Source organism: Lepidochelys kempii, chromosome 6 (genome assembly GCF_965140265.1).
Source record: "Lepidochelys kempii isolate rLepKem1 chromosome 6, rLepKem1.hap2, whole genome shotgun sequence".
In the NCBI taxonomy this organism is placed as follows: domain Eukaryota; kingdom Metazoa; phylum Chordata; order Testudines; family Cheloniidae; genus Lepidochelys; species Lepidochelys kempii.
The window spans coordinates 70,280,247-70,295,842 of record NC_133261.1 but is presented as its reverse complement, the minus strand read 5'-3'; the positions used below and the strand labels follow the sequence as shown (position 1 = coordinate 70,295,842).

General features: G+C 38.7%; 2 protein-coding genes across 21 annotated transcripts in view; one reads left to right on the top strand and one right to left on the bottom strand.

Moving 5' to 3' along the window:
• SNAP23 (synaptosome associated protein 23) overlaps positions 1–1,757 on the top strand; it is a 38,045-nt gene extending 36,288 nt beyond the window's left edge. For all 3 annotated transcript variants that reach the window (XM_073348648.1, XM_073348645.1, XM_073348646.1), the window contains exon 8: positions 1,611–1,757. In XM_073348648.1, the coding sequence (XP_073204749.1) occupies positions 1,611–1,673 (63 nt within the window). In that variant the 3' untranslated portion in view covers positions 1,674–1,757. The remainder of the gene's footprint in view (positions 1–1,610) is intronic.
• Positions 1–15,596, bottom strand: part of LRRC57 (leucine rich repeat containing 57) — a 49,425-nt gene that overhangs the window by 32,240 nt on the left and 1,589 nt on the right. For 12 of the 18 annotated variants that reach the window (XM_073348639.1, XM_073348629.1, XM_073348628.1 and 9 more), the window contains 4 exons: positions 13,912–14,047; positions 12,836–13,104; positions 11,758–11,943; positions 3,474–3,850 (listed from right to left, as the gene is read on the bottom strand). In XM_073348639.1, the coding sequence (XP_073204740.1) occupies positions 3,653–3,850; positions 11,758–11,943; positions 12,836–13,104; positions 13,912–13,963 (705 nt within the window). In that variant the 5' untranslated portion in view covers positions 13,964–14,047 and the 3' untranslated portion in view covers positions 3,474–3,652. Of the gene's footprint in view, positions 1–3,473; positions 3,851–6,158; positions 6,281–9,317; positions 10,758–11,757; positions 11,944–12,835; positions 13,105–13,911; positions 14,048–15,596 lie in introns of those variants that run through there. The other 6 variants (XM_073348634.1, XM_073348635.1, XR_012159446.1 and 3 more) reach the window with 5 other exon arrangements.

Sequence of the window (15,596 nt, the reverse complement as noted above, 5' to 3'; positions counted from 1 at the left end):
TGTGATAACAGGACATATTGGAGCATTGCTGAAAGAGAACAGAGAAAAGGTTGCATGGCAATCTTGACTCTGCATTTCCTGGTTTTCAGACGTTTGAGTTTCGCTCAACTCAGTGGTATGTTATCCTGTTCCAGAACACCAAGCAACCTTACCTATGCATTAATATAGGGTTTTTGCTATTGAATATACAGAAGAATGGTGGTGTTGCCAATGTATATGGCTTTATTTAGACTGTCCAATTCTTATACCCACACTTTAAAAAGATTGTAGACAAATTGGAAAATGTGCAGAAACGAACTACAAGAATGATTCGAGGCCTGCCTTACCAGCCTAAAGAAACTCAACCTATTATTAGTTTAGCAGAGAGGAGGTTAACAGGTGACTTGACCAGTCTGTAAGTATCTACAGGAGGGCAACATTCTGACAGTAAAATTCTTTTTTAATCTAGCGGACAAAGACATAAGGTTAAATGGCTGGAAACTCAGCCTAGATAAAATCAGACTAGAAATAAAGTACACATTTTTAATAGTGAGGGAAATTAACCATTGGAATTACTTATCTAAGGATGTAGTGCAGTCTCCAGAGTGTGATGTTTTTTTTAAACCAAGATTGGATGTCTGTCTAAAAGATGCTTTGGCTCAACCAGACACTATGGGCTTAATGCTGAAATGACTGGGTCAGGTTCTGTGGCCTGTGTTATGATCATCTAGTCTGACATGCATAATGGTCCATTCTTGTCTCAAAATCTATGGAGCTTGGATCTTTTCTTGAGATGTAAGAACACTGCCAATTGTCTAATGGAATTGGCTGATTCTTGGATGCTTTAGTTTAATTATAGGTGTTTGTGATCTTACCATAAATTTTTTGCCAAGGACATAGTGTTATGACAACAGTACATTCAAAAGACTCATGGGAGTCTGTTTTACACAAAATACCTTACCAATTGTCTTTCCTTAGTGTTTTAGATTAATCATTTTCAGTTGGCAGTGCATCCTTTTGGTCATTTTGCATAAATGGGGAATGGCTTAATTTCTCCTATATTCTAAGGGCTGAGTACTGTGGTATATTTTTTAATGTTGAGAAGTTGTGCCACAGGAGCTCTGAGGATTACTATTTTCTATGGAAAACATTAAGTATTAGGGAGGAAAAATTCTATTTTTGTTTTGGTGGTGGATTCTGCTCCACACCCTCAACTCTCTTCCCTTAATTCCTCCAATTCACTGAAGCCAGTCGTTTTATTTATTGAGTTGCCTTGAGGGGCTTGCTAGAGAGATTGGATTTCTTCCCTCTGATCATTCTGCCTTTGCAAAACTACCAACCCCTGCTGAGCCAATCGGTGAGAGCTCTTGTCTTCCTCCTACCTATCCGAATGGGAGCATCTTGCACTTCTGTGGTCAAGCCCATAAAGAAATTTTGACTTAGTTTTTGACCTTTTTTAACCCAACCTTTGTACTTTTGGACAATTTAAGCATTATACCCAGATGTATAAAAACTCTTTCCTTAAGCTATGTATTAAATCAATTTTAACATTAGACTAAAAATGTTTAAGACTTTCTTAGTATCTACTCTTCAGTTACCTGCAATTCTTACACATGCTTTTCCTTTTTCAGGCGGATACCAACAAAGATCGTATTGAGCAAGCCAATGCCAGAGCCAAGAAACTCATCAATTAATAAGCTTTCTGCCATTGTCCAGTGTCTATCTCCAGTTGCAAGACACCATTTTCATATCTGTGAAATTTTCTGTATTTCAGAACAACAGGGGTAGTGGAGTCAGGAAGCGAGTGAAGCAGGTTGCTTTTTATAGTACTTTCTTTTCTTATCCTTGTGTGCAGATTTTGCTTTGACTCCATCAGAGCAGCAACATAGCTCCTAATCATCTGCCCTAGACCTTAAACCTGCTCATGGCTTAGAACATTCTCAAAGCTGTAAAACTTTCTCTTTTCCTCCCTCACAACACAAAGTATTCTATTAAAATGGAATAAAGAGGGTGGTATAATTTTGGATTCATAGTTGTGGAAAGGTTGGAGAAGAGACTTTACAAGTTTGGGGTTTTTTTAATTACTTAGAGTTGTGCATTCTCACTCAAATAGAAACTTGGTCATGCTTATTACGTGTATTTCTTAGTTTAGTAGGATAACCATAGTTTTACGGACACTTAGTTTAATTTCCAATCCATATATAAACTACCAAATTTAAGACATTCTGGCCCTCTGGCTACTTGTGGGTTGAGGGCTTTAAAACACACACACTGTAATTTGAAGGAAATGGGAGGGGAACACATGCATTTTCATTCTTTGAATGCAAAGTGATGATGTAGAGACCGTGGTTAAAAATTATGCTGCATTTTCTGGTAATACTTGTATTGTGTATATTATTGGTTTTAAACACCATGCACCTATTTTACTGTTGAACAGAAAAATAACTCTGTTTACATATTTATGCAATGGAAAAGATTTTGTATCGAGCTTCTAAATATTTCCTTTAAAAGTAGGCTCAACAAAGCTTTAGATCAAAATTTAGGATTAATTGAAAACTTAAGTCTCTAGGAAAACATCAGACAAACTCTGAATCTGACCTCCTATAGTAAGCATGCAAATTTCCCATCTGGATTCCATATCAAATTTACCTCTATCAGTTCTCCCTGGAATTTGGGTTGTACCTTTCTCCACTGCAGTACCACAAATCTCACCAAGTTCTGTTCTCCCACAGTGTGTTAGGGGTAGCTTTTTAAACCTCTGAATGTACATTAAATAACGAATGAGGGAATTTCTTCACACATTTAAGTACAGTTTTTCTTAGTCTTTTAGTTTTTAACCCATGTATACATAATTCACCCTCTATTCTGCATGATAGTTCTGAACTATGCATGTGCTACTTTCCCACCTAATCTTAATTTAAATTAAGTTATGTAATTGATAGCTGCTGTCCACTTATTCAAAAAGTTATGTTTCATGAAGTTAAACTTTTGCTTGGCAACATGTCGCAATAAGCAGAACATTTAAAATACTACCTTGCTATAATGAATGCTTCCTATGAAGGAACTACTTCTGTTCCTCCTTTCTTAACCTGTTCTAGGAATAAGATGCTTGCTCTATCTTTACTATAATAAATCAGTTTATGGATTGGACTTCAGAATCTGTAATGTAAAATATTCCAAATCCAAGTTGTCTGTGGTGGTAATTGAGGTTCCTTCTAATAATGGAGAATACCTCAATCGGCTAGAGTCAAAAAACAAAGTTGTTCACAGGGAAATTAGATGTGGATTCATGTTTTGTCTTCCAATAAACCTAGACAATCTTATTCTCAAGATTCTAATGGTTCCGATTTGAGAGGTGGAGTGAAGTAGTTATGAGTCTTGTGTAGGCTGAAAGGGAAATCGATGATTTCAAATAATGTAAGCTGTGATATTTGAATGTTTGTTGGGAATTTTTTTCCCCCTCTACTGATTTAGTTAAGGAATGACCAAATTAATCACATTCAAGCTTATTTATTCTTTGCAGAGTAGTTGTCCATCATTCTTTTTATATTTTTTTTTTTTTTGTAGAAAATCCCAGGGCAGAGAGATGGGACTTTAACCTGCAAAGATTTAGTTGAGTAATTTGGTAACCCCTTAAATGATGGGAGTGCAACACAACTATGCATCCCAGCTATCAGTTTACTGCAGGGGCTACTATAAAAGAATTCTGACTATGACAAAGAAAAGGGAGGACTGCTATATACAATAAGCAGAAAGCCAGGTCAAATTTTATGGAAAATCTAGTCTGAATAAGGCTTAAGAGACACAACCTTTTGTGGGTGATGGAAATTTCTCTGGGGTTGCATGTTGTCCTCTGTGGCTTCCAAAACAGCTGGAAGGAAAATGGATTTTCAATAAAATTAACTGTACATTAATCCTAGAAGTAGCTAAGGATATATATACACAAAACATGAGTAGCAAAGAGGCATTTGTGGTGCCATTACCTACTGGTACAATAAAACCCCCAGCATGTGAAAGCTTAAGGGATTCCAGTACCCAGTAACACTGCCATATACCAACTTAAGAGGCTTACTTGAAAGAACCTTTGTACAGAGCATGCCTTTTGCTTCTTTTTTTAACTTAAAAGTAGCAATATACTGCTGGGAATGGAAGACTTAAACTGTTGTTCCACGTATAACATTGCAGAACTCCTCTGCTGTAATTCCTTGGAACACTTTTTTCCCCTTCCCTTTCATTATTACAACATCTTACCTCATGTCTCATTCCCCAAGCTATTACAACAGATACTAGGTACATTGGCTAAGAGGATGTTGTGTCGGGTACATGGAAGATTAATATCCCAGCTTAAAATTGTGCCTTGCATGATACTATTCATGTTTATGTAGCTTATCTGGGATTCACCTACAACTCTCTTGTGTGCCCATGTGATATAGCACTGGGATATAGCTTGGTTTTTAGCTGAATATTAACATTTGTTTTGTAACGGACACAGATCTGGGTCCTTGAGGGAGTCAGTGCCTTAATGTTCCAGAGCAAACTGCACAGCAATACTGTCTTTTGGCATTGCCTGTTAGAAGCATTTATCTTATTACACATCATACTTCCTTGTTCATCATACTTGCTGGACAGAATAAACAATTTATATGCATCATTTTTCTCACAGCATATCTGATTCTTAATGGCATTAAAATGATTATTTCAGTTGCTAATTGTTAAACTGTTGTGTATTGTGTATGAAAAAATATAGAACTCAATTAGTTTGTTTACTATTAAGTACTTGCCATTAATTTAATATTGTTTTAACCTATAAACAGCCCAATCTCCTGCCTTTGGACAATTTGAGAGAACGAAGTAGTTACCACTAAGTTTTCACTTCCTGCAATTTTAACCTTTCATCTTTACTTGGATGTCCTGGTACTGAAAAGTGGAGAACCCAAGTGGTGGGAGCAGGTTCAGAAATTGTTCCTTTTTAAAATAATTCTCCATTCATACCCTGGCATATGGCATACCCTTACCTAAAGTGTTGTATAAAGTTGTAATTACTAGCAAGCAGTTGCTTATGGGAAGTGTCTCCATCTTTCTTTCCATCGTCTCAAAGCTGATTTTGAAAGATCTGGCTTTCCCTGTCCTAGGATGCCAAAGCGGAAGGAGCACTGAATGGTGTGGTGGTTGTTTTTTTTATTTGTTTGTTTGTTTTTTGGAAAATTTTGCCAAATGAAAGTTCTGGTGATGAAAAATGTCCACCAACTCCTCCTCAATCCAGTCTAAATGAACTCTAGGGATTTCCCCTTTTTCCTATACTACATCACCTTTAAACACCACTATATTCTACAAAGCCTGACCTGTGAGCTGTCTGCATAGCCTGACTTGTAGTGCTACCAGAAGTACTCCAGTTTTTGTTCCTGACCTGCCACGACAAAATTCTAGTTTGTGAAGTGCCTTTTTTGTAAATCGTATCCTAAAATACTATGCAAATACAGCTGGGGTGAGAAATTAAAAGGCTAGATAAAGGAGACAAAAGGTGGTGGATAATTGTAGATAAGATTGCAACAGCATTGAGATGGGAGGAAGACAGCAAGGGTAGATAAAAATAATTTTTGAAGTGTGTACATTACTCCTCTAGAAGAGTAATACGCTATACTAATGTAGTCTCCCTACTTGTCCATAAAAGGACTGCAGTTGTTTCATCATTCCATCTTTTGTCTTCTGACACTACCAGTAAATGCCAATTGTGGCTTCTGCTGTGGACAGGCGGCCAGTAGGTACTATACTTTGAAGCTGCCAGCCTCATTTTACGTATACAATTAGTTACAGTCAATACTAATTTAGGCTGAATTTGAAGAAGCAGCCTGGTGGTTAAATGTTGCATATGTGGGTACAGCTGAGGGGGAAACAGGTGCAAAAGAATTGGAAGGGACTGTGAGGCATCATACAGACAGGAATACAGAGAAAAGGACAAATGAACTGTGGCTGAAAGGGGTGAGTGGGAGGAGCGTATAAGGAAAATATAAGGTGACTTCTGAGGCATAAACAGATTACATTTGACTACACTAAAATGTAATCTATTGTGTACAGAAATACGTAAGACATCTTGCGTTAGTAGAAGCAATGTACATTAATACAAGGATATACATTATAGAACAATGCTAGATTTATGTAGCTATTGTTTGAGAAGTTACCTATCCATCCAAAAGGCTAGAGCTGCTGACCAGTTCTAAGTGACAGAGGTGAAATAGCTCCTCTCTGATTTATATGCCTTTCCCCCCTGTTTTGCCTTTGGTCTGACAAGTGGTTGGTTGTCCTGTAGGAGATAAAAGAAGGCTGTATCAGTGTCATCTAAAGGAGCTACTCCCCTCTTGATCAGAATTAATGGTGACCCTGAGGATGTGGGATCTGTTCAAAGACCTTTTCACTGTTTTATTTGCCTGATGATCCCTTGCATGCTATTTTCCTTTAATGTGCTTTATAAAGCTGTTTCAGAGGAACAGCCGTGTTAGTCTGTATTCGCAAAAAGAAAAGGAGTACTTGTGGCACCTTAGAGACTAACCAATTTATTTGTTTATTTTATTTATTTTTATAAAGCTGTTGTCATTCTGTCTAGCTGGTATGTGACAGTGACTCACTGCAAAGGGAAAGTTACACCAGAAGTGCTAATACAGGCTGGAAGGCAAGAGTCAAATTGTCCACTGCAAAGGCTGAGGTTTTTCTAATTTCTGAAAAAGATTCCCCAAAAACACTTTCTGGCTATCAGCCGCCATTCATCCATTGAAGGAGATCACACTTTCCACGAGAGAAAGCAGGCAGCGTTCCGGTTTAAGAGCAACAAAACACTTTCCTGCCATGTATGCCAGAGAAAAGCACTATTCAGGAAAGAAAGGGAGTACTTGTGGCACCTTAGAGACTAACCAATTTATTTGAGCATAAGCTTTCGAAAGCTTATGCTCAAATAAATTGGTTAGTCTCTAAGGTGCCATAAGTACTCCCTTTCTTTTTGCGAATACAGACTAACACAGCTGTTACTCTGAAACCTATTCAGGAAAGAATGTCACAAACCAATAGAAGTGGGAGTAGCCTGTGGACTTTGCTATTGCTGAGGGAAAAGGAAGAAAGGAACCTACCCCCTTTTTTCCACTGCTCATCTAGTAGGGCCACCCACAACTTAGAGTACCAAATAAGTACACCACCAAGAATGTAAGAAGCTTGCCTGTGTGCAAGCCATCAACAAGCAAGGAATGTTACTGCTTTAATATGGACTACTTGTATAGGAGAAAGTGGAAGATTGTGTGTCTGTGTTCAGTACATCAGTAGCTAGTGAACAGCTTCATAGGAGTGGTGGTCTGCACTACCTGAAGTATAAGGTAGCATAGACCATTCATTGGTGCTTCTGCTGTTCCTCAGCTGTTACTTAAACAACCTATCAATTTTTTTCAAGTTAGAGAAGGCAAGAGCATGTTTTGTTCCTCTAAGCCAGGTTTTAAAAGGTAGTACTTAGTTCACTGGCCACATTACATGGTCTAGCTTCTGGCTGCCAGCATCTGAAATATTCTTGCAGGTACTGTGTTGCCTTCAAGGCTCTTGTTTGAAAGAGGGTGCTGCCCCTAGACAAGCTTCAGTCTAGTAGTACATACAGAAGGCTCAAACAACATGCACATTTAAACTACCTACTCTTTCAAGTGCTGAACTCCTGTACTAACCTACTTTCCACATGGGAGAATTTATGTTTGTTCTACTCCCGTTAAGCAGCATGATGAAGGTCAACTCTTTTTTTAAAGATACAAGACAGTGCAGTAGTTTAGAACTAGATAAATTTCCAGTGGAAGGCACAGTCACTTATGTATATAATATTTATCTACTTGTGCTTTACAGAAAGTGGGTGTTAAGCCTGGCCTACACTACAAGGTATGGGCAGCAGGTATCATCAGCTGGGGGAGGTTGTGCCTCCCCAAACAGCCAGGTGTAGCCCTGCCCATGCTCTGTGCCCAGGCATTGCCACCCCCCTTCTTCCTGCTCAGCCCAGCTTCAGTCTCCCTGTGGATGGCCTCAGCTTGGGCTGTGCCACTCACCCTCCTGGTGCTGGGGAGGCTGCAGCTGTGCTGCCCACCCTCCTGTTGCTCCAGGGTTAGGGGGCACTCTCGGGCTTGAGGCATGAACTGGGGGTGGGGAGAGACACGCTCTGGGCTCCAGTGCAGGGGTACAGAATGACTAGCCTCCCCCAGCTTGGGGTTCACACACCACACATGCTATGGGGCTAAGTCAACCTAAGTTATGTAACTCCAGCTACGTTAATAACTTTTCCCATCAACTTACCTTACACTTCTCATTCCCGTAGAGTACTGGAGTCAATGGGAGAGTGATTTGCAGTCAACTTAGCAGGCCTGCACTAGATCTGCTAAATTGACCCCTGGAGGATCAATTGCTGCAGCATCAATCCCCAGTAACTGTAGATGTACTTAGTGTTTAGCTACTTGAGATATAGGTAAAATTAGTACTCTAAGGATGGGAAATTAATACATTATCTATGTACTTTCAAACTTCTTGACTGTTTCTTGAATGAATTAAGCTCATGTTTAAGGATGACTAGCACTTTTACCTGTGCTAATGATGGTACTGCTCTGTCCCTAGAGCCACCACCCACATAGAGGTGGTGGATTTTAGTGAAGACTAGAAACCAAATCAAGTCCAACATGGAGGAAGTTGTTCTTCAAAAAGTAACTGCTCCCACATGCTGGGATTTAAAATTCACCCCCCTACTCAATGTAGAGTATGTACAGAGCTTTTCAAGCTATGGGTGTTATTGTGAGTTCAGCTAGATAGTTCCTTGCCATGTCTGACATTGCTTTAGGTGTGTGTGTATATACACACATACACACACACTACAAGAATGGTAGAGGTGTGTGTGTGTGTGTATATATATATATATACACACACACACACACACACACACACCCCTCTACCATTCTTGTAGTGTGTGTGTGTGTGTATATATATATATATATACACACACACACACACACACACCCCTAAAGCAATGTCAGGCATGGCAAGGAACTATCTAGCTGAATTCACAATAACACCCATAGCTTGAAAAGCTCTGTACATACTCTACATTGAGTAGGGGGGTGAATTTTAAATCCCAGCATGTGGGAGCAGTTACTTTTTGTGTGTGTATGTGTACACCCACACACACACACACACACACACACACAAGAATGGTAGAGGGGTGTGTGTGTAAGTTAAATGACAGTCTGCTCAACATTTCTCTTGACTCTGCAACTTCAACTGTTATATCTGACTCTTATTGAACCTTCTGTATAAGCCCTTCCTCTCCCTGATCTACCTTTCCCAACAGCATTGAAAGGTTTTACATCTTACTCCATATTTACATCTTTTGTACATCCACCCATGGAACTGACTAAGCATTTGAGCAGTTTACAAATGATGCCTTAGGAACTGCTCTTATTAGAAATCCCAGAGGACTGGTCTTTTACTGTGCAAGTTTTTCTAGTAGAATTTCTACATAATCATTTTTGAACAGGTAATAGCATTTAACTAACTTGTCCCTCAAAGGCTTATTGTCTTCCAGCCATTTTCTCTTTTCAAAAGGAGTGTCTTTATTTTTAGATTGTCACAAGTAGTTTTATACAAAAAAATCTAGTATAGATTGGTAAAATAAACCCTTCAGGTAAGCTTAATAATGTAATCACATTGAAGTGGCAGAAATATGGTGAGAATTGAGACATTTAAACTACAGTTTAAGTGTTTTACTAAAATAAATACACAAGTTAAATCTATTTTAGTACCTGTTACATAATTGCATACACTTTTAGCTCTTGCTGGGTGCTTTAGGTAGTAAGGCAGCTGTAATAAGGTGAAAAAGTTTTAGACATGGCTCTGCAGATGTGAGGGCTCATCAGTGCAAGGATAACAGTTTTTCCAGAAACTACATTTTACTGAAGACACAGAGAAAACCTGTTAAGTAGTCCATTAAATAGCAGTATGTTCAAGCAGAAGGGAATAGTGCATTTCTCCATAAGTTAGACATCCTGTAAAGTGCACTGTGAATTGATATAACTGGTAAGAGAAAAAGATGATAGAAACAAGATTTGATTACTAAAGCAGTTAATATAAAATAGACAAGATAAATTCACCATGTGAGCTCATTTAACTGTTTGTGCTTCATGAAGTGTACACAATTTTTAGTATTACAACAGATATGTGAAAGTTAACCTCCAGGCTAGAGGACATTTACAGCAAGTATTGTAGTATAATTTAATATTTTGGAATTATGGTGGTAGCAGAACTGTAGTACACTACCAGGTAAACACATGTTAGATGCAAGTATCCCACTTTAAACAATAGCTAACTCCCCTCTGTAAGGATGCAGTAGCAACTGTTGTGAAAAAAGCTTATGTACTCTACCTCATCAACTATATACTCCTTTCTCCACATAAGTCATCCTGAAAAGGGAGAAAGCCAGAAGTATAACCAGCTTCTAGCTAAATTTAACAGTTCAATGCCTAGGCTGCAATTTCCCAATGTCAGATTTTTATTTGAAGTGGTAGTGGCAGCAACATAGACTTATGAAATGAATATTGTCAGTTTCCTCATTGCCACCATCAAGCCCAAAACTTTCAATCTTGGTTTAAGTTGTCATTCCAAGCAGACTGTGCTGCTGATTATGCTGCTTTGGTCACCATCTTTTATGTCCAATGATACAGACTCAGAACAGCAGTCCATCATGTAAACTTCTTCTTGGTGGCTGTGAACCGCTCCATGTACTAAAAAGCAGAGAGCAAAGAGAAAGTTTGTTGTTCTGAAATTGGAAAGTCGGTGATACAAAAGCCATACTGAAACTGGCCATTCCTAACCTCACACAGAAAAGAAGTCATGTGGAGGTTTTATTACTGGTGAACTACAGCAGCATCCCATTCATGCAGCAAGGAAGTTTTAGAGTCATGAACATCTGTTGAATGAATTTGTAGATTTACATAAATAGGTACTACCTACAGTCTCCAAGCCAATACAGTAATTTGTCTCAGAGACCAAGCACCCCTTATCAGGTTTAGACGATGCTGTGTGAATTAAAAAGCAAATACTGTAGACAATTCCCCTTCTATTATGCCTAGCCTCTACCCTATCTCATTCAATGGAGGTGCTTTGGTGCCTTATGATGATCAAGTGATGCACCACCATCTTAGCACCAGCTGTCTTCCACTCTCACTTGTCACCCTAAATAGACAAGATCAACATCCACAAGAATACACTTCTCATTGAAGCATTTTTGTAAAGCTTCCTCAGAATAATTTGGGGTGGGGGAGAAGCAGGGATAGATGCTGGTCTAGTCTATTGTGATAAAACAATTGAGTTAAAAATAATGGCAAATACTTACTTTTAAGTACAACTGATTTTTCCTGAAAACATTAAAATCCTAGCTATATTCTACACACATATAGGGGAGGACCCAGGCCTATCATCTATGTCACTAAAACGCTATTAGAGTTTCCCTATTTATTTTGTATCAAACCAACTTAAATTCCTTGCCATTCTCCCCACTATTAACAGAAAAGGTTTCTGAACCACAGACAGGTCCTTTGTTGTTATCTAATGGGCAAGGCATAAGATCATCCTTGGAAGGTCATCTACTGCCAATGGCGGCAAAGATACTTGTAGACTGTTGCAAGTCTCATCCACCAGCAGAACTCTGATCCCCCAGTAGTCCGAGATGCATTCATGAGCAGGAAAGCAAAAAACATTCACTGGCGACATTTTTCTACAAACCTTGTCATAGCCCTCCAGTTCTCTGAGTTTCTTGATTTCAAAGAGATTACCCTCCACTGCAAGCAATGAGATCTGGGAATCACTGAGTATGCTCTGAGGAAGCATGCTGAGGTCTAGACAGTTCTCTTCCAAACGCAGGACTTTGAGGCGTGGACAGTGAGAGATCTGCACTGAGATCTGGGAAATCTGACATGGTCCAAAAGAAGAAAGTGGAAAAAAAGCTTGAACACAGTACATTTTTACTGATAATTTGTTATTTGTAAGTACACTGATCTGTGTTTCACAACTGCTACAGAATCTGACTTCAGTTTACTTGGCCACTTTAACAACATTGTTGCTTGTAGATTAACTGGGTTAATGACAGGAAACGAGAACTACTTATTTTCCTAGCATGACTAGCATCTAGCAACTTTATATAATTTTAATTCTGAAGAAATATCATACCTCCTGACTTTAACCACATAAAGAGTTTGACTATTTCTAAAATGAGACCCTGGAAGTGAAGCTGTCCTTAATTCTAATACCGTACACACATGACGTGCAGTGGTGACATGAGTTCAAAGCCATTTGACATTAATCAAATTAAAATAGCAAGAGATTGAAAAGCTGTGCAGAGCCAATAAACAGTTTAATCCTTTTATTCTAAGATTCATTCACCATGCAATTTTCACAACCACAGACAACTGGCATCTGGATACCTCTCCTCAAAACAGGGCCCACCTGGGAACTTGAATACAGGGCTTAGTACTACAATGCATTTGGTAGAGTGGAAGAACAGAATAGAGTGGGTATGTCTGAGGCATTAATCTCACAACAGGAAAGTTATTGTTTAACAAAGTGAGCCTGACCCTATAAAGGCTATCCCAGCAAGTCACATCAGGCAATAGAAGATATCACAGTAGATGAAAACTAGCTAGGTATTTATATGGATCCTCCACCACTGTCATACCCAAAAGGCATTCCTCTCACACTGAAGTGGTACCTGCCTGTCCTGACTTCTGTGGCACACAGAGAACTAATTCTTTAAGACTCAATCATGCCTTAAGTCCACATGCCTCTAAAGCCTCAGTTTCCAGACCTGGTTCTGATTCAAATTGAGTTCAATGGCCTGCAGGTCCCCCACTGTGTCTGGCACGCTCTGGATCTGGTTTCTTGAAAGATCCACTACATCTAGGTGATGAAGACTGCAGAGTTGGGTGGGCACAGTTCGAAGCTTGTTTCCAGAAAGGCTCAGGGTCTTGAGAGCCAAGAGTTGTCCAAAGGTGGCAGGCAGCTGCGTCAGATGGTTGCCATTCACATGCAAGGTCTCGAGTTTTTTCAGCTTACACAACTCCTCAGGTAGAGCAGCTAACAATAAAATTATGAACAAAGAAATTACCTAATCTATTCAGAGGAATCTGCGAGTTTTCATATCCATTAAAAGCCGAGTCTGCTCCTGTGTGGAATATACAACACTATTCTGATAGGATTTTGCAAGACAAAATTCCTCTCTCCCAAACCACTACGCTAAACGCATTTTGAAACATTTGAAGTAAGTTTAGGAGTGAAGTACTAGTTTAAATTTGTTCATCCCATTCATTTTAGGTAAACAGAATATAAATAGAGTTGAAATTTGGCCAAGACGTGAGGCATAACACTTTACTTCCATAAAGGATGCTATGGCATTGCTAATGACTACAGGTGGTCAAGAATTTAGTTTTATCACTCACCCAAAAGACAACACCTCTAGTAGCACAGCACCCCCTAATTCTGGTTGCTAGCTTTGCTGGTCTTCAGGACACTGGCCCAACAGGAGTGACATCCACTGAATCAAAAGCACTGTTTTCTGCAGGACACCATCTTCAGAGGTTTTCCATGCAAGTACTAAACTATCTTGACTTTCCTCAGCTTTTAGATCAGACAGGTTCACAGCACACACTTATGTGGTTTTAAGTACTTACACGTTAGTGCAAGAGTGAAAATATAACAAAATTGCTAACTAGTTTTGAACAAATCTAATTTTCTCCTGATCATGAATTCCAAGAGATTTTAGTCTAAGCAACCAGTGTTTCCCTTTGCATTTTGTAAGAGTCAGGTTATCACATTTAATGTCAGACCAACAACAAAGAAATCTAGTTCTTTTTAGAAATCTGTGACAATATTAAAAACTCATACCCAGTTTGTTGTTGTTTAAAGCAAGACTCTTAAGAACAGAAAACTTTCCCATCAGTGGTGGCAGGATCTCAATTTTGTTGTTTGACAAGTCTATTGTCCTTAAGTTGCTAGCTAGCTTCTGCAGGTCTTCAGGAAACTGGGGGGGCGGGGAGGGGGAGGAAAGTATATACAGCATTAAAAAAGCTGGTTTAACTTAATAATAGACAATATAATTTCATGTTATCAGTCTTTCAGTATTTACACTGCAGTTCAAGTTTACATTAGTCCACATGATGCACAGTGTCTCACCATCACCAAAAGTGAGATTTACAGAATTCGAGCAAAAATAATATATGAAGTTAATTTTTTTCGATGGCACAAAAAAAATAAAAAATAAAAAAAATGCAAGCGACATTTTACAGACTCCTAGGAAAACTAATTCTTAGTCCAGAGTTCAGTCTAAATAAACAGGACAAAAATAAAGAAAAAAAGGGCGAGGATAGAAATATAGCACAACACCATTTACAAAACTTTTCATTTCTATGTTCTCTTTAATGCCTATTAATAACCTATGCTATTTGATTATTTCCCCCCTTTTGAAGCATGATGGAAGCTAAATAAAGCCCCTTCTTCCTTCAGTTCTCTGTTTTATTTTATATAGATTATAAAAAACATTTCCTTCCATCTTACTGTAACACTTGTCTGCTCTTTGGAACTTGCCTCCTTTCTTACTCACATACTTTGCCATCATAAAGCACATGTGACATTGTTACATCATTCACTGGTGGATTTTTTTTTTTTTAAAGTCATCTACTCTCACAGTCAGCAACAGCACCAAATATCTGCAAATATCTCCTAGTCCAGGGGCAGACCGCAGGCCAAATCCAGACCACCAGATGCTTTTGAACGGATCCCAAAATTTACTTATTATTATTATTGTTTTTTTTATTATTTTCTATGGAGTCTGGATCTTGACCCAGAAATTCGGACCTGGTCTAGTCCTTCAGGGCGGGCTCATGTTTTAGCTTTTCCCTGCAAATTATAACAGCAATTTATCATATTCCCTCCCCCACCATTGCAAGAAAGGCAGGAGTGAAAAGGAAGATTAAATATATCAGAGAGGTATTTTACTCCCCCTATCCACAAAAAGTAGCCTGGTGCCATGCTATCTTGGACATCATACATACGGCAGCTAGACTCAACAGCAATTGTTTAACTCTGATTTGGATTTTTCTGGGAATTGGTCAAACAAAATCAAGTCAATCTCAGATAATGTGTTAAAACCGTACGCACTTACGGACATGCTTTACTTTTGTCACCTGAGCAGTTCCAATCAAAGGGACCATTCACATGACTAAGGTTAAGCATGTGAATAAGTGTGTGCAGGATTGGGACCTTAAAAGTATTTCACAAATTTCAAAGTATCTTGCATAAATATACACAGTTATAAAACTTATCTTGTGCTCTCAAGTGACGATTTTCTACTGAAAGCCACCTTTTTGGTTGCATAAACTTTTAAGAGTCCTGGATTTAATATATTTGTTTTAAATATAAAACCAGACATTATAAAGACATACAAGTTTCCAGGTAAGCAGAGCATCACTGATTGCTAAAGCAAAGATCCATGCAACAGTGAGGTGCCTGAAGCATTATTTATACAGCACAATTAATGCTCATGGCACTTTACCAAACAGGAAGATAGAGTC